This window comes from Rhamphochromis longiceps, linkage group LG19, assembly GCF_057381845.1.
Source record: "Rhamphochromis longiceps isolate RC_006_pf linkage group LG19, R_longiceps_female_GT1.1, whole genome shotgun sequence".
Taxonomy (NCBI): Eukaryota; Metazoa; Chordata; class Actinopteri; order Cichliformes; family Cichlidae; genus Rhamphochromis; species Rhamphochromis longiceps.
This window is the reverse complement of record NC_140575.1, coordinates 30,980,784-31,006,166: the sequence shown is the minus strand read 5'-3', so window position 1 is coordinate 31,006,166 and position 25,383 is coordinate 30,980,784. Positions and strand designations below refer to the sequence as shown.

Sequence of the window (25,383 nt, the reverse complement as noted above, 5' to 3'; positions counted from 1 at the left end):
TTTCCAGCTAATAACTCTTTGGGAATAACCTTGTTGATGCAAAAATAAGATTTAATGCCTGTCAAACTGTATTATCTTTGGCATTTTTCATAAATTCAGATAAAGAAATGGGAACAAATTCTGTTGTTGCCTAAAGATACCATTTAAAATTGCTTCCTTGCTAAGCTATCTGTAATATCTAGACACAACACTGGCTCATCTATTGAGTTAGGTGCCTTTTCTATGCTTTGAATGACTCATAGGTTACTGTTAAGTAGTTTAGCAAACAAAAAAAAAAACACGAGTTGGAAAATGATTGGGTACAAAATGGGACTAATAATGAGTGAAAAATCAGCCAAAAAAGCCCAGAGACCTTCACAAAGCTCAGGTAACTATTACTCAGGACCAACGTAATAAAAATGACGAAAAGTCTGGCTCCTTGGAAAGAAAATGCAATGACATGAAGGGTGGCTCAAGACTTTTGCATGCTACTGTGACTTTGTTGTATGATTGCAGCGGTTCCCAAACTTTTTTTGCTGGGCCCTCTTTGTTTTACAAGAAAAATGTTCGCGGCCCCCCGGGTGCGCGCGCACGCACAAACACATCCTCCAACCACACACGCCCATATTTTGCTCCATTGCGGTTTATTTCACACCTCAAACATTTAGTAAACAATTAAGCAAATACAAGTAATCTGCAGGTAGTAATAAAATAAACTACTAACTCTTTTACGCTATGTCCGCACCTACACGGGTATTTTTGAAAACGCAGCTGTTTCGTCCACACGTAAACGGCGTTTTGAATCACCGATAACTGAGATTTTTTTAAATCCTTTTTTTGCGTTAACGTGTGGACGAGGAATACAGAGTTCGTCACGCAACGTCAAAGGTATGTGCCTTTTTTCACGTCAGCTGTGCGCCACGTTATTGTTTATATGAGAGGAATTGCAGAATGGCAGATAGAGACAAAATACTGTTAATCTGACTATCTTCAGGTTTTACAGGCTTACATACACACACGCAGTTACTGTCCCTCCATTTAGAAAGGCAGAGGCGTCACGGTGTCATTATTTTACATGTAGTTGTTTTTTCCTGTATAATAATATTCAACATTGCTATCAATACATTTTTCCAAAAAAAAAAAAAAAAAATGCCTCTCTGTGCAAAATGGGTTCAAAAACATAAACAGCTGTGGGATACTGTTTGTCCGTGATTTGAACCGGGGGATTAAATCGTGGCAGGATGAGCCTGATATTATTTGTATCCCACTGTAACTTTACTGTATAAAGAGCTAACATCTCCAAAATGTAGGAGTAGTTAGTAGTAGTTTTGGAAACATATTCAGCATATTCGGGCGCCCTGTGCTAGCAGTGTCCAAGCATTTTTTTTTTTCCCCTTTTCATACCGCGCCCCCGATGCAATGGCTCTGCGCCCCCCCTAGGGGGCGGGCCCCACACTTTGGGAAGCTCTGTATTATTGTGTAGTAATATTGAGTGTTAGTTAGTTTGGTTGAGTCTTTACCATCCAGATTACGACATTGATGACGAGGACCGTGGGAACCCCACCAAATGGCAGACCCTGGAGGACGCTGCTGTGGGAGTGCGAGCGGTAGCATCTCTCAGCTGTGCTGTTTTCATCCCCAAAACGTTGCAGGAACCCCAGAACATCTAGCTCCACGGGCCTCGCCTCCACAGGGGAAGCTCTCGTCACGAACAGCTCAGACTGAGCCATCAGCAATGGACCATATCTAATGGGAAATACAGATGAGCATCACTTACAATGTGTCAGCCATAGTATTTAAACTAATGCTAATTTAGCATTATCTTAACATGTTAATATTTAGCATTTAGCTAAAAACTCCATTGTAAAAGCACATTTTATTACATGTAAACTTCATCTGCTTAACAAATAAGTTTCCTCATTTTTGAAGATGAAAGGCTTTAAAAGAGTCACAGGTGGTATATAAACTACACTTACACAGCAGTGTTATATACCTAAAGTGTGCTAATATTAGCTAACAAGAACCACCTTCATACTTCAAGTTAGGCGGTAGCACCCAATCCAGCTAAATGAGGAGTTTTACTTCACGGTTTATGAGCCAACCTTTTCATTTTGTGTGATAAATAATGTGGCAATTCATCTCTCAAAGAATACACGGGTCACTCTAAACAGCTTTAGAGTGATAAGTGTGATAAGTTAGCAGCGATGCAGGTGGATGCTTCCCTGGTGTCCTGGATTGTTGATTACCTGACAGGAAGACCACAATATGTACGTCTCCCACAGTGTGTGTCTGACAAGGTGATCAGCAACACAGGGGCACCACAGGGGACTGTCCTCTCCCCCTTCCTCTTCACCCTCTACACCACAGACTTCAGCCACTGCACAGAGACCTGCCATCTTCAGAAGTTTTCTGATGACTCTGCGGTGGTTGGATGCATCAGCAGGGATGATGAGACAGAGTACCGGGCTGTGGTCGACTCCTTTGTCACGTGGTGTGAGCAGAATCATCTGCAGCTCAACGTGGCAAAGACCAAGGAACTGATCGTGGACTTCAGGAAGACCAGGAAACACTTGACCCCTGTTTCAATCCAGGGGGTCAGTGTTGACATTGTGGAGGACTATAAATACCTTGGAGTACACATTGACAATAAACTGGACTGGGCTAAAAACACCACAGCACTTTACAGGAAGGGCCAGAGTCGTCTCTATTTTTTGAGGCGACTGAGGTCCTTCAACATCTGCCAGAAAATGCTGAGGATTTTCTATGAGTCTGTTGTGGCCAGTGCGATCCTCTATGCTGTTGCATGCTGGGGGAGCAGGCTGAGGGTCGCAGATGCCAACAGACTTAATAAACTAATCCGTAAGGCCAGCAATGTTGTGGGGATGGAGCTGGACTCCCTCAAGGTGGTGTCGGAGAGGCGGATGCTGTCCAAGATAAAGACAATGTTGGATAACACCTCCCACCCACTCCATGACATGCTGGTCAGTCACAGGAGCTCGTTCAGTGAGAGACTGAGATTACCGAAAAGCACCACTGAACGACACAGGAAATCATTCCTGCCTGTGGCCATCTCCCTGTACAACGCATCCACTTAACACACTGTTTGCTGCTACAACTACACATGTTTCTTTTCCAACTATTTATTTATGAGTGACTTATGTATGTATGTATTTAGTATTTAGTATTTAGTATTTATTTATTTATTGTCATTGTCAAGAACAATGAAATTGCGTTTGGGGCTTCCATACAACCCAAAAAAAAGAAGAAAATAATAAATACCCCTTAAAACCCAAGTGTACATATTTAACCCAGTGTGACTCCAATGCAATAAGACAATCCTTAGCAATAATGTTCGTAGAAATTCAGACAAAGACCTGAGAAACATGACAAAATACAACAATGCAACCCATTCAATATTATTGTACTGTGAGATATGATATCAGATATGATAGTTATCTATTTAAGAAAGAGGGGGGGGGGGGCAGGAGGGGGAAGAGAATAAAGATATGATGCACCAATGCAGACCAGTTCATTGCTATTAAGAAGTTGGATATGGTTATTGTCCGTGAGAGGGGGGCAGAGAGTTCAGGAGGATGTATGTATATATATGTATATATTGTACTATTCTTAGTTAGCGTATTGTCTGTCTTGTCTTAATGTTGGTTTAAAATGGAGCACTGTAACAAAAAATAATTTCCCCCAGGGATCAATAAAGTATTCTGATTCTGATTTAGTCTTTGTTGTTATTGCACCCATCTTTTGAATACCCAGCCTCTGCCTGTAAAGAATCAGAATGACACTGTTAGTTAGCAATAATCTGTGAAACTGGAAATTCATTCACTGCTGTGACTCACTTTCATCAGACAAGTGCCACACACACTCTAAGTGCAGTTATGATTGCATTTGCAAGGATCAGTTTAATGAGCATCACGGTCCATTAGCTACAATTGATCCGTTTGCTCCTTTTCTTTATCAGACAAATGGAAGTAGAGATGCTACATGAAAGTGACAAACTGGATAACAGATTTACCGGATGCTCTTTAGAAAAAATACAAACAAGCCCAACAAGAGTTAACAACAAACCCAACTGCAAGCTCGAACAGATTGTGAAGCGTGCACAGGATATGATCACTCACACTGCCATGACCACAGAATGAAGGCCTGAACCATCTGTCCTCCAGCACACACCATCCTCATTTTCAATCAATACAGTCCCCACTCCCAGCTGCTCGACTTGTGTACACTCCTTACTAAATAAACATTCGGAGGAAATGGAGCCGAAACGCAGTGCTGACAAAGTTCCGCGTCAGTGCTGCAGATTCACATAAACGACCAGATTTCATGGTGAAAATAATATTCCACGAGATGTTGTTGCTGTCACAGAACGGCATGCTCTGTAGTAAATACGCTGCGTGAGTCGCAGTTGGAAACGGCAGCCAAGAAATGAAAAGGTACCAGAGTGAGAAAAAAGGAAAGGAGGCTAAAAGCCATCAAATTGGCAACGATTACTGAACCTAATCTAGGGATGATTTATCGCTGCACCAATGATGTCACTTCTTGAGAAGCTCCATCACAGCTTTCTGAAGCATTTACCAAACACCTCATGTTGTGCACAGCAAGATTTCTCGTGTAAGAGGCGAGCAGATCAATGGTAGTGCTGCCCGAGTGTTGTACGTCACACTCGGAAAAGGTCTGAGGAGCAGAAAGTTAAAAATATAACCCAGGAAGGGCTTGTGAAACTGTATAGCTTACAGTCAATATTCAGATGCTGTCAGATACAGCAGCATCCTCCCTGTGGAGATGACTTGGAAGGAGATTCCCTGAGGACTGGTCACAAATTGAATCCATAACATACACACTCTGTTTCATAGATCACCTTTTCTCCCTTTGCCAGTGATGAATTTGAGCCATTAGTATAAACAAAGGGATTGTTTTAGCGCTAAAAATGGACGAGTAAACAAATACATTTATGGCACAAAGAGCGAACGCTGTGCTCTGACTAAACAAACACAGAAACTCCTACTGCCATTAAGTAGTTTGTCACATAAATTATAAGAAATGAGTGTAGTTTATACCTGCAGCTACTGGATGATGAATTTTTGGAGATTATTTTTGTCCAAGTTGTCTGATTAACAGACTAAATCTAAGTGGTTTATTTCTACAACAGCTCTATCCCTTTTGCAATCTTCCTAACAGAAATGATGACCGCAAGCTAAGTATAAACTGAAAACATGCTACGTTTTACTTTGACTTGCAGAAGCTTATACACACCTCTACTGACCCACTGAGCTCTCCCCCCTTCCTTTACCAGACAAGTCACTTACTTCTGTTGCTGCCGGCTGCTGATGCAAACAGTGAAACTCTTCTTCTGCGCCTCAAGGACCGGGCAGGATGCTGAAGGATACAGGCTGACTGTGGAGTGGTTTTGCACAACATTTGGACAAACGTCACAGCATGACTCAGCAGTTTAATGCTGCGACTCCATGGTTATTCTTTTCTGTCCTAACCCTCGTGCTTAAACGCTCAGACATGCTAATGCTGATCCCAAGGTATCCATTTCTCCTCCAGCTTATTTGACTCTGCAAATCCGGAGTCTTTTTAAGCCTCTCCCTCTGCTCCCACATCTCTCCTCCTCCGAATCAAGCTTCCAAGCCAACGCAGCAGATTACAAACTGATGTTTGGCTTGTGAAGCAGTGTTGTGCTTCCCGCTGGCAGAATGAGTGGTATCTTTCCTCTGTGCTCAGTGAGACTATTATCATCACAGATGCTGAAGTCAATACAGGAGCCGTGAGCTTCTGATGAGCTACACCTAAGTTTGAGTCGGGCAAGCAGAAAAAATGGCAAGCTGTAAAGAAGAAAAACCTAGCTCAAGTCATCTAATCTGCTCAGTGCACCAGAAAAACAGCTGATGGATGTTTGTGTTTGTCTGTGCCAACCCTAACCACACTTTGGGAGAGCAGCAATATCAAACTAAGGCAAACACCTGAACCCAAATATCTACTGAGATGATCTAAAACATAACACTAAATGTGATTCGGAACATTTTTGCTTTTGTAACGGTTATTTTTACATAGTTTAAGAGCAACACTGTCACATTATTAAATATCTGAAATGCTTCTGTAGTGTTGTTTACAGTAAGATGTGTCCACAACATGGGAAACATAGGCATGGTTATTTTGCTGGCTTCAGTCTGTTTTTGTGAGGTAGGACTGCATTAAACTGCCAATAAAATTCACATAACTGCACTGTTAAGATTAAAAAGTCTGCACTTTCCACACAAGTTGAGACAGAGACTCAGCGAGGCTGCGTCTTATTGCTACGCCATCTTAAACTGGTCATGTGATTTGGACACACCAGCGGGTTCGTTGACTCCAGAGGATTAGAGAGGAAAGAAAAAAAGACTGACCAGTTCAGCAACACCAAAAGGCCTGAAATTCACAGAAGACAACTAAAGTGGATGATGGTAGAATTGTTTCCATAGTTAAGAAAAACAACTTCTCAACATCAACCCAAGTCATTAACACTTGAGAGACAAAGTGTGTCAGTCTACAATCAATTAATGCCTTCATAAATATAGAGGTGCAAACCACCGGTTACACTCAAGAACGCTGGATTAGACTTCGCCAAAAAAAACCTTCTAAAAAAGTCTGAAAATTCATATCAGAATTCAGAAGTATAGAGAAGGAGAGAAACAGCTAATGATCTGAAGATTATCACATCATCTGTCAAACATGGTAGAGATAATGTTATGGCATGAGCATGCATGGTGGAACTGTGTCACTGGTGTTTATTGTGGATGTGACTGCTGTTAGAAGCAGTCGGATGAATTGTAAAGTGTCCGTGGCTGTATTCTCTGATCAGATTGAGCCAAATACAAAACTGATCAAATAGGGCTTCACAGTACAAATGGACAATGGTAAATGGTAAATGGCCTGTATTTATATAGCGCTTTACTAGTCCCTAAGGACCCCAAAGCGCTTTACACATCCAGTCATCCACCCATTCACGCACACATTCACACACTGGTGATGGCAAGCAATGACCCAAAGCATAGTGCAAAAGCAACCCAAGACAAGGAAGCAAAGAAATTGGATATTCTTCTGATCTCAGCCCAACAGAGCATGCTGTTCAGTTACTAAGTACAAAACTGAAGGCAGAAATATAAAAAAAAAACAAGCACCAACTGAAGGTCTGGTAGAGCATCTCGAGGGCGAAAACACTGCAATTAGTTTTGTCTGTTGATTCTACACTTGATGTACTTGACTGCAAAGGATTTTAATCCAAGTATCTTTAAAAAAAATCCTTATATCTAAAATTATGCTAGTTTGTCCAATTGCTTTTGAACATTGAAAAATGAGGCACTGTCTGTAAAATGTGATTCATAAACAGTGCAATTTATTTTTTTAAATCTCCTTGAATTAAAGGTAAAAACTCTGCATTTCAAACACACGTTGGCTATCTGATTTAACATCTGCTGTGGTGACGTTCGTGATAAAAACTACATAATCTCAGTCCAACACATTATGGACCTAACAGTATTTTTCACTGTGATATTTTTTGTGTTTTAGAAGTAGTGAAGGTTAAAGGAGGCTCCTAAGAATGAATATAACTCAGTGTGATGTTTTCTCAAGTCATGAATGTACAAGTGTGTGTGTGTGTGTGTGTGTCAGACAAAACAATTTCACTGTTCATCAACAAATCAATCACTTGCGGTAAACTGCGATTCAATCCAGACATATTTCATGCCCTTACTAATATTATTTTGATGAAACCAGCTTCTGGATTTTTTTCAAAAGACTATTTTTGTTGTGTCATTACCTACAAATTATTTGTTAAAACACAAAGAAAAAGAACCTCATATTGAAACACTGATGGTAGTATTATAAGCAAAAAGCTAATATTTACATGTCAACAAGCTCAATGATGGTGACAATGCAAAAATGTGCTAATTAGCACTAACCCTTTCACTGGCACTTTATTAGGTACACCTGTTCGACTGCTTGCTAATGCAAATATCTAATCAGCCCAACAATACGACCTCTTGAAGTTCACACCGAGTATCAGAATATTGAAGAATAATGATTTGAATAACCTTGAATGCAACGTGTTTTGTGCACCAGACATGCACCAATAACAATGAGTATGTCAGACTGCTGATCTTCTCAGGATTTTCACACACAACCATTTCTAGGGTTTACAGATCACGGTCAGAAAAAGAAAAAGCCAGTGAGCTGCAGTTTTCTGGTTGAAAATACCTTGTTAAAGTGAGTGATCAGAGGATAATAGCCACTTTGAGCTACTAGGAAGCAGTGTTGGGCAAGTTACTTTGAAAAAGTAATTAATTATAGTTACGAGCGCGCGCAGCTGCTTAAAGCTGTAGCGTCCAGATTACTTACAGCTACTTCTGTGCAACTGATATAAGATGCGGTAAGCTGAAGACAGCTTCAACCGTCTGTTTGTTGAAAAATAGTAACGGACCGCATTTTCTTGTTAGTAACTGTAACGGCGTTGTAACGATAGGAATAGTAATTAGTTAGATTACTCGTTACTGAAAAAAGTAACGCCGTTATTCCCATCACTGCTAGGAAGGTAACAGTAACTCAAACATCCACAACAAATGTACGCAGAAGAGCATCTCTGAACGCACAACACAAACTTTAAAGGACTTGGGCTACAGGAACAGAAGAGCACACTGTAGTCCACTCCTGTCAGATAATAACAGGAAACTGAGGCTACAATTCGCACAACATCAGAAAAATAGGCCAATGGAAGACTTAGCCTACCTGAGTATTGCTGCTGACCCTGTCCATCCCTTATGACCACAGTGTACCATCTTCTGATGACTGTTTCCTGCACTATAACACACTATGTTGCAAAACTCAAATCATCCCAAGCTGGTTTCCTGAAGATATGTCAACGAGTTCACTGTACTCAAAAGGCCTCCCCAGTCACCAGATCTCAATTCAGTTTGGCACCTTTCTGATGTGGTGCAACGGCAGATCTGCATCTGACAAATCTGCAGCAATTGTGTGATTCTATCAAATCAATATGGACCAAAATCCAGCACCTTGTTGAATCTTTGCTATTAAGAATTAGTCCTGAAGGCAAAACCTGTCCAACCAATTGAGGGTTGATGGGAATCCCACTAGCTCGAAGACACTTGATTATACTCTTGTTGATCTCTCGATGGCACTAGAGGAGAAGTCAGTGGGTTCACCTAAGTGAGTGGAATCCATGTTGACAGGGACATGAATGTGTGAAGCAAATTTGGCATCAATAACTATTAAACAATCACACCAAAAACAAAAATAACAGGTGGTGCTAAGAAAAACAACAGGGAGGCTTCCAAAGTCATTAGGATCCATTTTCTGTGCCATGAATCTGGGCCAAACAAACTTGCATTGTCTTCCACCATATAGCGCCATATCAAAGACACTGGATATGCTGGGCTGTGAAAGCAAGATAAAGAAATAAATATTCAAACCAAGTGTTGGCATCCACTATTAGCTTTTACTATCCTTTAAATAACTGTGCCATATCTCTTCACAGATGATTTGTCATGCTGAAATAAGAAGCTGCTATGATATAAAATCCATGTCAGGGAAAACCGTAATCTCTACATATAAATTTGCTTCAGAGAGGCTGGATTCTAATTCCCAGCTGCACCACAGGCTAATAAATACCATAAAGTATTTGGTGGACAGTCTCTGTATAACTTCCCATTCCTTCGTAAAACATTCAGCTGGATCAAGATATATCCCCTGCCTGAGAGAACGAGATAGCGATGGGCCCGTTTTTCCTGAGAAATGAACTATATATAAAATGTAAACTTCTGGTGACTTCCAAACCTCTGCACCCAATCAACTTACTGTCACCATAACTATGATATAACCCCGAGTACAATTTGCAATCGCCATAAATAAAACATTCACGACTTCAGAGGCGCGCTTCTCCTCTTGACTGCACTGACTGCAGCCTTGTTAAACATTTTCCCCCTGCCGCTGTTCTGTTTGTGTTTGCAAAATATGCCCTCTCTGCGCGAGACGGCCGCACCTGCACAGACAGGAAAGATTTGACATTTCCCTTATCGTTTGCTTTTGTGACAGCTCGGAGCTGGTAGAATATGCATGAACTTTTCTTTTTGTCAGCCGTGCCCTGCAGGGTTTTCTGAAGGTGAGACCCTAATTAGCAAAATCCTAGTTTTTAAAAAGTGTTTTGCATAAAGAATCTCTCTTTATTTGACTTTTAAAAAGCCAATGAAACTGCATGAGAGAACACATAGTGGGAGATCTCCTCCGACCTTTCGTGCTGAGATGTATGGGATAAAGTGAGTGGAGGTAGACAAAAAAAATTTAACAGATAACTGCCACTTGACTCTGATGAAAACCTTAAAGCTACAATGGAGAAAATTCGTAGCTTAATAATGGTATCACCTAAAAGACTGTAAAAAGAGAGGGTTATGTAGAGAGAGCTAGGTTACCATGATAACCAGACTCTTTCCTTTTGTAATGCTTTGTACTTCAAGATGAGATGGGGAGTCAGTGCAACCTCCAGTCTGGCCTCATCAAACTTCAAAGGAGGATCATATTTTTCTTTTATATAATCTATGCGTTTGCTCTCCTGTCAATCATGTTGAAGGGCAGACAGTGAAACAAACCTCAGTGGCTGAAGCACTTATCGAGAATCCATTCAAGCTGAGAAGCTTTGGCTTCTGTTTCTCTGTACACTGCTTACAGTGACCCTTGGCCACTGGCATCAGATACAGATGACTCGAAGCCTGCTTCCTGCAGCAGTCCAAGTCCATGCAGCTTCTCTAGTATCTTATTATTATTATTAGCAGCTTCTCTAGACGATTTATATGCTGTTGCGATATCCAGCAAGGCTAGAGCCAAACACTATTCTCTGATGTAAATAAGCCTTAAAAATTTAACAAATTAGGAAAGGCTGATGATAAAAAATTCAGCTTTAGAGCAATCTGCTCTGTAAGGAATACCAAAGTTTTATCGCAGGGTCTGTAGTGAGTAGAGATGGCACGATACCACTTTTTTATGTCCGATACCGATATCATAAATTTGGTTATCTGCCGATACCGATATGAATCCGATATAGTGTTTTTTAATCAACAAAACTGTTTTTTAAATATCTTGCCGCATTTTGTATAAGTTCATACTCAAGTTTAAAACAACAACTACACTAAAGCTATTCTGTTATACCTGTATGCAAAAAAAATTATTTCATAGTTCAGCAATACTGATCAATCTAATAAACTTAAACCTACACCATCCTCCCTATTCTGGTATTTGAAAGAGTACTTAGCATAAATATTAAGCAACCTAACTAATAGGGTTCCAACTCCCAGCAACAACAAAAATAAATAAATAAAAAATGGGGAACCACCCCTCACGCTCCACCTCATGATGCTTAATCGACGTAATCAACCTTAATTTGATGCAGTGTGAAAAAAATGCACAGAAATCAATTATTTTTCAAGAAATATTAAATAGATTCAACATCTTTCTTCAACAAAATTGCAGACTGCACAGATGGTACCTTCCCAAAGGAAAAAGTACTATAGCTTACTAGGGTATATATATTAGACTTAATAGTTACTATATACAGTAATGGACTTCTATTTGTTAGATTTGTATTGTTGATTGTCATTTATGCTTAGAAATATTTACTTATATATGCTTAGAGTTTTGTAATTAGTTGTAGATTGGTAGAGGTTTTGATCCTTGATAGTCTGCAAACTTTGTGTGTATTAGACAGCACTTTGGGAGCATGAGAGGTCATACCGTGTCTTATTATTTTATGGTAGGATTAACGTAGTTGCGTCTGTTCTAGTCTAAGTGCTCTTTGTTTAGATGAACTGCAGGACTTCCTCACCGTGTTATCTAGGATGAACCATCTAGGGTGAGGGGGAGGCTACCCTCTTCCTGACCAAGGATGTTTGACCCTTTGATCAGCAGTCCACACACACACACACACACACACACACACACACACACAGACACACACACGGTACTCTTTGTGTGTATGTAGACGTCATATGTTAATGAACTTATGCATATTCATGTAACCTCAATAAAAGAACAGTGGTACGGGAGAACGGACGAGAGCAACTGGGGTCAAGCGAAGGAACGGTGCCTGTCCGGTTCTCTCCCGTGCACGAGAAACATGAAGAAGCTTGCCTACTTGTGTCTTGCTTTGCAGTGTAATTATATTGTCTTCAACGTTCCAGCGGATGGGTTCAAGCTACAAACCTATCACTATTCATTTTGCATCAAATTAAAACTTTGGGTGTCAGATAATTATTTATTAAAAGCTCGACATTTTAAATGAGAATAAGAAAGAAAAGTATGTCTTTGTGCCCCCTTTTCCCTGTTAATGCCCTATCGGCCCCCCTGGCTAAACTTTGCTAGATCCGCCCCTGCACAGTTACCAGCCGTCAGCTATGTAGAAAAAGATCCTCGAGTAGAAAGTAATATTAAATACATTCTAACAACAGCTGATCAAGCTTAAACGTGCTTCTGTTGTTCAGTCGCTGGTTTCCTCTTTCTGGTGCAAAGTGGGCCAAAAACAAACCAGAGAGACGGACTCGCGACAGAAAAGCCGATCAGCTGATCATTTAAGCAGTTTCATGATTGAAGTAGCAGCCGGAGAGCGAGAGGCAGTCGCTTGTTAAGCTTAACGCAGGAATGCTTTACAAACATTCAGAGATGGACTTACACACTTGCTTTACTTCTCTCGGGATAACTTTGTCGGAGATGAAATGCCGGGTTGCTAGCAAAGCTCCAAATGCTATCCAGACCACCACAGGTCCCGCATGCCACAGCTGCTCTATCACGTGATGCATACTGCTCCGACGTGCTAACGTTCTGAGGTGAGTTACGGCGTGTTGCAAGTTTTGTGAGGTGCTTTCGTGATATTTAATGGATCGGATTACATTTTTTATTTTTCTCCGATATCCGATCCAGTAATTTAGGTCAGTATCGGACCGATACCGATACGTAATATCGGATCGGTCCATCTCTAGTAGTGAGTGATGTAGTGAAGACTGCATTTTGCTAATTTTACTAATTAACATACAGTCAAAGACCAGAAGCTTTGGAATAATGTTCACTGGACAGATGCAGCATTCATATTTGGTGCCGAGCAAGGACAGCTGTTCAATAGAAGAACACGATGCCAAGTTTGAAGTGTGATGGTGGGAATCTTTTGGTTTAGGGTTAACCAGTAGCCTTGAAGACTGACCTTGCAGTCATTAACTGAACTACAATTTCTGCATCATGTCAATGCCTGCTTTAGCTGTTGGCTGAAAATGAACAAGAAATAAAAATTTCAACAGTGCAACAATTAACAAAAAGCAAAAACAAATGGAGCACGGCAGTAATTATGTTCATAATTTCAGGTTTTAGCCTGTACAGTTATATTTTCGTCTATTACCTGCATAATTCCCAGTAACATACATGTATTTTTTCCACCTCACACTGGCATTTGACAATCATTGCAGCATTTGTAATTGTGTGACTTTACACCTTGAGTCAGTTTATATTATTCTGTCTAACCCCCTGTAGTAGACAGGGGTTAAAACTGAATGCCCCCTGTAGATTTCCCCCCGGTAGTTTTCCACCAACACACTCAAAAGCAGCTGTGGTACTTTTCCTGCAGGACATGGTTAAGCCCTCAAATAATCCAACAGAAGATCAATAATAGCTTAATAATTTCTTATCAAAGCAAAGTCCAGGGATGAAAGTGCATTTACAAAATCAGGAGCATAATAATGTGAGCTCTTCGGCTTATCGGCTACATTTATAGATGGCAAGTTCTGCCTGAACTAGGGCTGCCACAAACGATTATTTTGATAGTCGACTAGTCACCGATTATTTTTGCGATTAGTCGACTAATCAGATCATCATCCATTGAACGTAAAAGTACAGCTTATTGCACCAGCAGCATCTGCTCTTATATAACTATCATTAGCTTACAGCTTTAAGTGTTTAAGGTCTGTGCTAACTAAAAATAAAGACAAGATGATAGTTAATTGAATTCTAATTAAATGTGCAGATTGTTTCGGTGGAGTTTAATAAACTCAGCCGATTTACTCAGGAACAAATAAAATACTGAAAAAAGCCAAACAATAACATTTTTAAGTTATCTAAGTGACTTGTATATGTTTAACCTGAGTAGGGCGGTGGGTTTGAAAACGATCTGCCGGGAGTCCGGTGCTCTCATGGCCCCCGGCTAGCTATTGAGCTAGTGGGTAACAGACGCCTCCGAAAACGTCGGAGCGCTTTTGAAAATATGTGGTGTCTTGATAAACTGAGCAGATATTTGAGGTTTACACAGCTACATTCTCGCCTGAAAATATGTTAAACGTTTATTTTGTGACCCAGAAAGAATAATAAGAGTAATATTAAAACTAACTAGCTGCCGCCATTGTTGACAACTGCGCTGGGCCGCGCTATGAATTCTGGGACACAGTTTCTTCTTCTTCGGGGTTTAACGGCAGCTGGCATCCTTGTACATGCAGTGCTGCCATCTTCTGTTTCAGTCCGTTATTACACTCTTAAATCCTGCTACTTATTCCTGCTTTTGTGATCTTACAAAGCTTCAAATGACGCGTCGACTATTAAATCAGTCGTCGACGATTTTGATAGTCGACGTAATCGTGACTAGTCGACTAATCGTGGCAGCCCTAGCCTGAACAATCGAAAATTAAACACATTCTGATTGTCCATCTCAGTGCAAGACATGCAAGACATTCTTCATTAACTTCACACTGAGCTAGTGAGTTGGGGACATTTCCATTATTATGTGGTGCATCTGATTGGTAGACTGTTGCTGTTGTGACAGGGATGTCATGTGTGAATGCATCTTATTCCTAACTCTGCAGGAGCTACATCCTCTGCTGTGAAGGGTTTTGGGCGGAGGATGTGTGGATGGGCAGCCCTTGTCAGACTCAGCCTGAGGCTGAGGAGGATTGGGGCGGAGGTTTTAATGCAATCTGCTCACCACCTGCTCAGTGGAGGGAAAGGGAGGGGGCTTTATTCTTTTCACAACTTGCTCGTTATCACATCAGACACACAAACACAGATCACTGAGGTGTGTCTGCTCAGAGTTCACAGTTAACGCACCGTCCCCTCCCCACCCAGCCTCCTTCCGAAGGCTGAATGAGCCTTTGCATGACTGGAGCGATGACTGCACACACAGGCTATCCTCAACAAACCTAACACCTGCTTCCTGTCTGGCTGCACATGCTCAGAAGGCCCCGAGAGATTGTGGTTGTGTGTCTGCCTTGCTGTTGTTATGTGGACTGGGCCAGTCCTTATTAGGACCAATGTAGCATCTGTGATTCTTGGCTCTAAGATATGAATGCTTGATTACACTGTACCTGACCTATTCAGTAACCACAGAACCTCTCTGAGCTGCATTTTCTCTGCACACCACACAGGATGTGGACGATTCCACCCACAGCTTCTTACACTGCAAATTCTCCTGTAGATGATCCTAAAACTGGGCCTGTGAGAAAACCTGAGCCCCAATCAATATAAACCTCACCTCCACGTCAACCATAAAATCCTGTCTGTTGGAAAATATTATTCTGGACAAACGTCTCTGTCACTATCTAAACCATATTTACATAAAAAAGTAGCATTTAATTACTTGGCACACAAAAAATTGCCAGGCAAACAATCAGCAATGGTTTAATCAAAGAGAGACTTACGGAAACAGATATAATTATCAGCATTACACACTATATAACCTATACATGTACAGTCTATTTATTTTAAACACCACAGCTGCTTGAAAATAAAGCTGAGTGCAATATATGCACATATTACTGTGGAAAACATTAATAAAGAACTTTAATGGACTTTAATTTGTTGCAGATATCCAGATCATTTTAATAAACATACCTGCGGAGAATAACATATTGTACTGTGTGACCAGCAGTTCATAACAAAAAAGGAAAATATTCACATTTAAAAACACTGCAATGAATATATAGCATAGTTGCTTCGAAATATTTGATTAATACGTACAGATTCATCTGATAACTAGAAATTGAAAATTACAGCATCTGATGCTGTTTCTTGCTGCTGTGACCTCTCTGAATGTCTAAGGAGGTTTATCTGATATGAATGCTAGCCCACAAAAGGCACTGTCAGTATGAAGTATCAAAAGACAGTCTGACATTTATGTATGACTGTGAATATCTGATACTCCTCATTGTATGGTAAGTTTATGGCGGGGTGCTTCTTTGTGAAAGTCTGTGCACAATACATCAGTGACAGCACTGCATGCATCAGCATCACTGTGATAGACCTCGGAGGAACAGCAGTAAAAATTCACAGCTTGAATCTCAAATAGCAGGGCGCCTACTTTCTACTAAAGACTTCAAAAGAACAAAGCCCGAGCCAACAAATGCTGTGGTTAGATGACAGGTGGAATACAAATGGAGTTTTCGCAGCTAACTGTGGTATCATCAGCCTTTGCTTTGTTCTGATATTCTGTTTGTGTTCAACGGTCTGTTAAAAGGACAGCAAAGGTTTTCTGACATTCTTATTTCCATCTGGCAGTCTGGTATGTGGGGTGGTGGGGCTGAGGAGATGACCTGCAGAAAAACATCAAATATGTGGTGCAGTCATGAATGTCTGGTGCACACAAGCCATACCTGCACTGCATTTCTCACTGTGAGAAACTGCATGACTACCACCATCATCAGCATTACTACCAGAACAGAAAGAGGGATGGTTCACTGGATGACCCGTGTTTTGTGCTACACAGTAGCAATCTGTCTGCAACATGAGCTATTTCTCTCCGATCCCTGACTCAAATATGCATGTAACTCCCATTCATCACTGTATTAAAGGTGGCACGTCAGCACAGTCATCTCTTTTTATTATGGCCTGACATACATAAGGATCTACTTTGTTTTTGTTGTTTGTTTGTTTTTTAACCATGGCTTTATATTAACTGGTTAAATAATAGATATTCAATTCAATTCAACTTTATTTATAAAGCACCAAATCATAACATAACAACTGCCTCAAGGCACTTTATATTGTAAGGTAAAGACCCTACAATAACATCACAATAATGTGATAGGATACAGTTAATCCTGTAGGGGCCATGAGATGTGAAATACATTAGCCAGGTCTTTCAAAACACAGTGTTTGGTTTTGGTGTAGCACACCAAGAGGTATCACATAATTTGTCTTCTATTTACTCCACCTGATTTTGGTACATTTAACATTTGCAATATTTAAAACTTGTGCAAATTATTGCATGCATGGTATTAATCTTCACAGATTATGCTATGCTTTTCACTTCTGTCTAATCTCAAAACTGCAAAGAATCTCATCTCATCTACTTGCCCAGCTGGAGCTGTCCTCCTGCTCGTGGTGCTGAAACAAACACAAAGAAACAGCCAAACACAAAGTATGCGGAGAAAATGAACACGAGGCTTAACGTGGTTTAAGACTTGCTCTAACATACGTCTCAATATTGTCCATCCCTTTTGCACCTGCTCAGTGCTACACAAGTGCACCATATCCGTATCACTACTAAAAGCCCTTGTTCAATCTCAGCTTAGAGCCTTTTGAAATATTAATGCCTGTGAGACACTTACTGTGCACTCGTATGGATCAAATTTTAAAGAAACAGGATAAAACCCTGCAACTAATTTACAGCACTTTGGTAAGAAACTATGAAATATATACATATTTTATACTGAAGCAATTGATCAGCTGCAAATTTAGTCAATGTTCTTGTCATCTAGGTATGAATTCGATCACACAAATACCTACTATCTGTTTGTCTAAAACACTGAGGTAAAAACATATAGTTTCTCCCCTTCATTTAAAGCATCTGCAGTGATTCTGAAGTCCTTGATTTTCAAAAACGACCTTTTCACACCCGCAAGGCTTTGTTTAATCCAACCTGTGACACTAATTCTGACCCTTCTTGATATTTCTGAGATCTCTCTGAAAGCGCAATACCTCTATTTATAGAACACGCATAATTGGGAACCTGGAAACAGGATAGGCCTCCTCTCTAATTAAGGAATAAACAACACTAATTGCCATCATTACTATCATTCATCTGGTGTTATCAAACGTGATGAGATGTGCATATATTGAGTCCTGTAAGATTACGCTCTACATCTTGGCTAAAATCTGAATATCACCATTCTAAATGTATTTTCCTCCCAGGCTCTCATTAGGGTTTGACATATTGTATTCCACTAAAATGTCAAAAGTCCATAGCAAATCTGGCATTTTCAAGGCCACCTGCTTTCAGCACAGTCGGGTGGAAATGTTACCAGATGTCAGTTTAGTACTCTGCCCAATTTCCGAAAACAGAAAAAACACAGTCAGAAAAGGCTAGCTTTACTTACTGTAAAAGCTCAATGTACCTCAAGAATCACATTTATTTTACAGGGTAACCCTTGTGTTAAAACCCACATCACATGTAGTAGGATAAGCATCGAATCAACAAGTCACAAGAAGTTGACCGGTATCATTTTTTTCTGTGCGAATCCAACAGAGTCCAGATTGAACAGCATCAGGCTACACAGACAGAGGGTGGCAGCATGAATGGAAGTCTGAGGGGCTCCTTTTATTATTAAAAACGGGCTCCCCAAGTTACACATAACGATGCTCACTCAAGGTTTGCCACGCAGCTAAGTCCACGAGGAACAATCGGGAACAATAGGTGTGACAGAGAGGAGAAATGATGCACCTGGTTTGGGTGTAGGAGTCTGACACGTTGCCAGAGACAGGCTCGTCCTCACCACCACCACCACCACCAACACCACCACCACCACACTGTACCGTGAACTTTAAGATATTTATAAATAAAGGAAAAGGTATTGCTCTCCGTAATCAGACATTTTTATCGACTCTCGGTTCCCCCGCTTACTGCAGCACTCACAGCAGCCTGCACACCCACCTTCCTTCAGCTCCGTAACTTGATGAAAACGATTGCGCCACTAATAGCGCAGTAAAGCCTTCCGGTTTGCATTTCTATCACTACAGGCACGCACGGCTTTAATATTTACCTCACTCACCTTATAAAACTCCCTTATCGCTGAGGTCCGGCGGTGATAGAGATGCTGCTGATCTTTCTTTAACGCCAAGAAACAAGAGAAACTCCCACCTTCGCAGGGGCCGTCTAACAATTAAACACCTGCTTTGGAGGCGTTAAGGGACCATCAAGCAATGGTGATGCCAACAAAATTTCATTCGTTTTATTCGAAGTTACATAAAAATATATTTGACCAGACATCCACCTTAAAGTTAGCTAGGTCGATTTAAGTGGTTAAATGAATTATATATATATTTTAATGTTAACTTTGAACACCAAATGCACAGTAATCTGAAACTGAATTTTACGTACTCCAGTTTACATCCCACAAATACAAAGGCTTATTCCATTTAAGACAGAAAAATATGTATATTTTACTTAAAAAATACATGTTTTTAAATATATTAAGGAAAAATATTTGAAAACAATTAAGCATTATTAAATTAAAGCTACTTTGTTTTTTTAAAATATACATTTATCATTATTTCTATATTTTGCATTCTTTATAAAAAAAATCTACAAAAACTTTAGAATATATCACAAGTGTAGATACAAAACAACAACTTTTATATACAGCATTGTTTTGTGGGTACAACTACTCAGTCACTATTCATCTGTCAGTGGGTTGTTGCTCTTACCACACACCATTTAGTAAACCGTTTAAATAGTTTTATTGTTCTTGATGATGATGATATTTTTGAAGATATTTGACTTGTTTATGTTTTATATTATATTATATTATATTATAATATAATGTTGCATGTTGCATGTTGCGTATTATGTTTAGTTTAATTTCTGATCACAGGATATTTCACTGTTGGCTTTGCCTCTTGTTCACAATGAAATTGGAAAAAAATATTTGTAAATACTTTGCTTCCTATGAAGGAATGAGGTACAAAAGATTTTAAAGCTACAATCTAATATTTCACAGGAAAATTTTAAAAAGGTTATATTTATTTACCTGTGCTCCCTATTGCACATGCTTTTATTACTTTATGAACACATATAATATCTCCTGTTTATAATGTTGTATGTGTTTTTACAGACAGGTGTCTTTTCAAAAAGAAATCTCAATATCAGCGAGACAGGATTTAATATTAACAATAATCTTATGTTACCTTAAAGGAGAGGTCTCTAGACTAAAGTAATGAAATGAAAGCTCTTTAGAGACATTACTCTAAGGATACTGAGGATCTATCTCAGACTTAACCTGGTAACAGATATGATGCAAAATGTATTAGTGCTCAAGTTAATTGTACTTTAAATAAAGACAAAATAATAAAAAGAATATTTGTTTGTAACAGGGAGAGGCCAATACCTGACTGATAGTGGTCCATTGGGTGATGGGTAAACATGTAGACTTGCCAATGGAGTTATAATTTCCTGTTATATTGTGAGATGTTGAAAATTGATGCCTTTATGACTCCTGCACAACAAGATGTATTTTAGTATGGAGTGTTTGTGAGAGTCATGTCATGTTAACAAAAGAAATCAAATGCATTGAGCTGCCTTACATCCTGTGAGTAAAGCTTATTTTATTGAAATTGCTAAAATTAGCTTATGGACCTCTGCGCTAACAGCATGGGACGTCAGATAACTGAGGATACATTGCCACCTACTGAATTCTTTCTTTCCTGCATTGACCCTAAACACTGCAGACTGTTCACATGCTGTAATAATAATAGTTGTTCACATGGAAAGAAAGTGAAGGATTAATCTTATAAAAATGTACTATTATATAAATATATACTTTTTGAATGGATGTATATGGACTTAAATATGGGGAATTAACCATGTGAAAATAATAATACTTGTTTTGCTTTGTTGAAATTTCTTTTTTGTCTTGTTAACAGGGACACGTGAAGAAAAAGAGGAACACAGACGCATCCGGACCAGCAGGCGGCGGTAGACAAAGGAGTTAATGTGGTGATGTAAAAACGACGTCAGTGCCTCTCAAAGAAACCTTCTTGTGTGCGTTTGAAGAAGCTCCTGAGCTCCGAGGCTCCGTAGTGCTGAAAGGACAGCTCCTCCGCTCTCTGACATCTGCAGGTAGGCAGATGCGTCGCGCCATGGAGATGAAATTATGGGCAAATAACATTACTGGCGCAATCATTAACATACTGGAAACGATATAATGTAATTCTGAAAGAAAACAGAACACGAAGGAGATGGATAACTACAGTTATATTATAAATGCTTTCTGTTTTCTGTAGCATCCACAGTGTCGATGCCCTCTAATGAGGGACGTAAAGACCAACTTTTAAATTTGGTCTGCGAGACCGCCCTCTTTCCTTTTCGTCGTTTGCTATCTTGTGATTTGCAAATCCTTCAGTGCTGCAGGTTATGCGATGACAGAGGGAGGGATAAGACATTACTGCTATTCTCAGTGGCCCCTGGGAGTCCCCCACCCCCACTTTGCTCAGAAATTAGTTTTTAACTCTAAGCGGCAGGCTTACATTCTCTCTTCTATTCACATTTCTGCACTGTGCTCTTTGTAAATGGTTTGGATTCAGTGTGATTTATTTCAGGGTTTCAAATTGTCAGGTAAAGAGCATTCAGTAGTAGACATAGAACTAAACAGTTATCCCCTGTGAACAAGCACTTGGACACAATGGAAAGGAAGAACTACCTGATCTCTCCTCAGACCAAACTGTGTCCTTGGAAGGGTCATTCCCTCCAATTTGCTACTATTTAATTCAAGTATCTTAATGTAATAATCTCCCTACAAGTAAATGACTTTACTGCTGGATTAAGACTATTGATGCCCCTTAAATTGCAAACAGCACTGCCAATTCTTTAGGTACTTAGCAATCCTCATAAGCTGAGAATTTGTTTTGTCTATTTGCTAAAACTGTACTATAGTATCTTCTGTTTTGGCTGCACGTTTGTGTTTGCATCTAACATGAAATTGGTAAAAAGTGTTGAGAGTGATTCATCATGAATACCTGTGTTTGCATACAGAGACCTATTTTCAGCAAATGCGTGTTTGATGGCACCTCGTGTTTCCTAATGCAAGTTTGTTATATTAAAAACCTGATTAGTCATTAGAAAAACCATTTTCCAATTATGTCAGCACAACTGAAAATAGTGTGCTGATTGGAGAAGCAATAAGTGCGGCTAAATAAGTGCCTGGATTGGCTGTCTCAGTCTGATTATAGTCTCTAAATTTAAAAAAAGGACTGGAAAATGATCACTTTGTCCTTGCTTTAAGGAATAAGAGGTTAATCCATGCAGTAACCTTAAAAAAAAAAAAAAAAAGAGAGAGAGAGAGAGCAAGAACAGATTTTATAAAACAGGAAGTACTGCTCCCTCCACAAAACTGTGCAAGCATCAGGGCCTTTACCTAAAAAAGGATAAACACCCATACAAGCCAACGTGAGGTGGTTTGTAAAGGGAGTATGATGCCCATGATGAGTGAATCTAAACCTCTGACCACAACTGTGTTCAGCTCTCTACGCATGCTCAGACTTTTAGCACAATAAACTTGAACTAAGTAACATAATGTGCACAGAAAGAGCGGTGGTTGATGTAAACAGGCCATTTCATTCAATTTATTATCATGTTCCATTTAAAATGATAAATCATTTATGATTCCACAGACCATTAGTTGTGATTTAGACCATTTTGGGTCATTGTTCTTGTTATATTAGATACAAACAAACGTGCTTTGCTTTCAGAAGAAAGAACATTTCAAACTGACCAGAAACTTCTGCGCAGTTACGTTTACAGTTACTTGCACTTGCACTGCTAACTGTGTTCTTTGCTCCCACACAGATATGTTCACCCGGATGTTAAAACTGAGACTTCTCAACGCTGTAGCACCTGCGTACTTTTTTACGGCTACAGCAGTCACCTTCATTTTTCACTTTGGCTTCTTCATTCCAACAATTTTCCCAAGTCAGGGTACATCACTGGACGGGTCCAAAGTTTTACATACAGTTATTTTCCTTTTCTTGATGTTCAATGCGTTAGGGAACTACATAATGACTATTAAATACCCAGCTGAGAGTGCCAACGAGACTGTGATTCCAGTGTGTTCACCTCACTGCTCAGATAAAGTGGACGCGCACTACCTCCTAAACGGCCGTCACTTCTGCAAACTTTGCAAGAAGGTTATCCTTAAGAGGGACCACCACTGTTTCTTCACTGGAAACTGCATCGGCAACAAAAACATGCGCTACTTCATCATGTTCTGCATCTACACATCCTGCACATGTTTATACTCTTTGGTTCTTGGCGTGGCCTTTCTAACAGTGGAGTACTCTATCTCTTTTGAGAACCCCCTGACCTTTTTGACTCTTCTCCCGTTCTCCACTGGTTACTTCTTCATGGGTGAGTTTTCCATTAAAGCTGATATCGCAGAGGGGACACCAATTAACAACTCAATATTTTTATTGTTGGAGTCTGCTAGAGTTTGCATGATTCACAAACTGGATCTTGGCGCAGCCTCTCAGTTCATGCACGTTCAGCTAACTTTGTCCTGATTAGATGCCCTTTGCAAACAGAAGGTTAAAACAGCACGGCGGCAGGGCTTTTGCAAAGCTAGGCCACACTAATGATATTTGCTTTCACTGAGATCAAAATGGTCTTAAACTAAGCATTTAGGTCAGTCTGCCTGAGCTTCAGGCTAACAGGTATTACTTGTATATACACTGACCTCATTTAATACTCTTTTCTTTACTACAACCATCCACCATTCTAACAATAATATATGCGACAGTAATTTCTCCTCCTCAATATCTCCTCACAGGAACAATCTCAGGCCTGCAGTTGTTCCTGGTGCTGATGCTGTACGTGTGGCTGGGCATCGGTTTGGTGTGTGCAGGTTTCTGTTGTCAGCAGGTGCTGCTGGTGGCCCGGGGGCAGACATGGTGTCAGATGCAGAGAGGGCAACTTGCAGAGAATTGCAACCCCTGGAGAGCTAACCTCAAGGACGTCTTTGGCACCCGCTGGATGCTTGGTCTTATACTGCCTGTGCAGACAGTAGAGACGTGCTCTGAAGACGCAGATGCCCATAAAGAGGACTGAAGAAAAACCTCATATCGTAACAATAGCTCCTCACAGGTCAAAAAAGTGACACATGTTGTAGAAAATGCTGTCTAAAGACCCATGTGGGGAACGATTTTGAACACAGAGAGGATGCTTTTTGACGTTTCAAATAGTCTGTGAAATAGCTGTTAGCACACATTCCTTTAAGGACAGGAGCCATACAAGCAATGTGAAATAAGCGTGTAGTCTAAGTGTATCCTTTAGGTAGCTTTTTAAAAAGGCAATATTAAGACAAATAAGTTGGTCATTTTTGGGAATCCAGCAGTTTTACTTACGCTACTATAAACGCTTGCATCAAAATATAAAGATGGCTTTGCATGCCTTCACAGCTTTGCAATTTTGTATTATTTGACAGCCTGTGCCATGCGGTGCTCTGAGATTATCAAAGTGCAATATTCTTCCACACATCCTATTAAGATGCTACAAAGCGCCGTTCAGGAAACTCCGAGTAGTTTTCGTGACAATGACTCTCGTTTGTCGTTAAGGGCTATCAGACAAAGAAGCCGTTTGTCTGCAGCATAAACTGCCGGGTTTGACAATACTGTTGTGACAATTACATGTTTAGCCTGATGTACTCTACTCAAAGTAATGTGACTCAGGCAGTGTGAAGAGGGAATGCTCCTTTGGAAAATGGGTGGGGAAGATGATTAATATTCGATTATCCAGTGTTATTATTCACAATGTGCCATAAAGTCATTTCTTATTTGCTTATAGCTGACCCCAAAGATGAGGTATTCACTACACTGCTAATAATAAGGCGCTCTGCATAATAATATTATTATTAAGGACTTTTCACTGTTATTCTGTGACTCCAGCTACAAATACACTGCTCATGTCGAACAGGTTTTGGGTTTCAATAAGTATACTTTCTAGAGATATTTTGTCTATTCCTGTTATACCAATAAAAGTATTCAAATCACAGCAAGTGATTAATTATTGTCTTTAATAATGACACACTGGTCTTCCAACAGTTTTACACAAAGCACACTTGACAATATCAGAAAAAAAAAAAAGTATCCAAACTGTAATAATTTGCCACCCTCCTTTTGCCCTTTTAAAACCAAGACTGCTTTTGATTCATTTTTAATATTCAGGTTAATTACTAATGTTGGGGTATGCAAATCGTGGTCCTGAAAACAAATCAAAGTGAACCTAGACTTAATATTTAACTTGTGCTTATGATTTCTATACTGTAACTTGAATGCATTATCTAACCACACTGTGGGTGGTTATACAACTTCAAAGAAGAATAAATCTTTGGA

At 39.9% G+C, this 25,383-nt stretch overlaps 2 protein-coding genes across 2 annotated transcripts in view; one reads left to right on the top strand and one right to left on the bottom strand.

The window, feature by feature from the left end:
• The window catches only part of tmem63c (transmembrane protein 63C), a 45,488-nt gene extending 26,356 nt beyond the window's left edge, over nt 1-19,132 (bottom strand). The window contains exons 1-2 of the mRNA XM_085391821.1: nt 19,056-19,132; nt 1,500-1,725 (exon numbers count right to left, since the gene is read on the bottom strand). Coding sequence (XP_085247947.1) covers nt 1,500-1,709 — 210 coding nt within the window. The 5' untranslated portion in view covers nt 1,710-1,725; nt 19,056-19,132. The remainder of the gene's footprint in view (nt 1-1,499; nt 1,726-19,055) is intronic.
• Nucleotides 19,133-21,053: 1,921 nt separating this feature from the next.
• zdhhc22 (zDHHC palmitoyltransferase 22) lies at nt 21,054-25,008 on the top strand. The gene is made up of 3 exons (XM_085391820.1): nt 21,054-21,121; nt 22,847-23,404; nt 23,823-25,008. The coding sequence occupies exons 2-3, from the start codon at nt 22,849-22,851 to the stop codon at nt 24,098-24,100; spliced, it is 834 nt and encodes a 277-aa protein (XP_085247946.1). The 5' UTR covers nt 21,054-21,121; nt 22,847-22,848; the 3' UTR covers nt 24,101-25,008.
• The last annotated feature ends 375 nt before the right edge of the window (nt 25,009-25,383 follow it).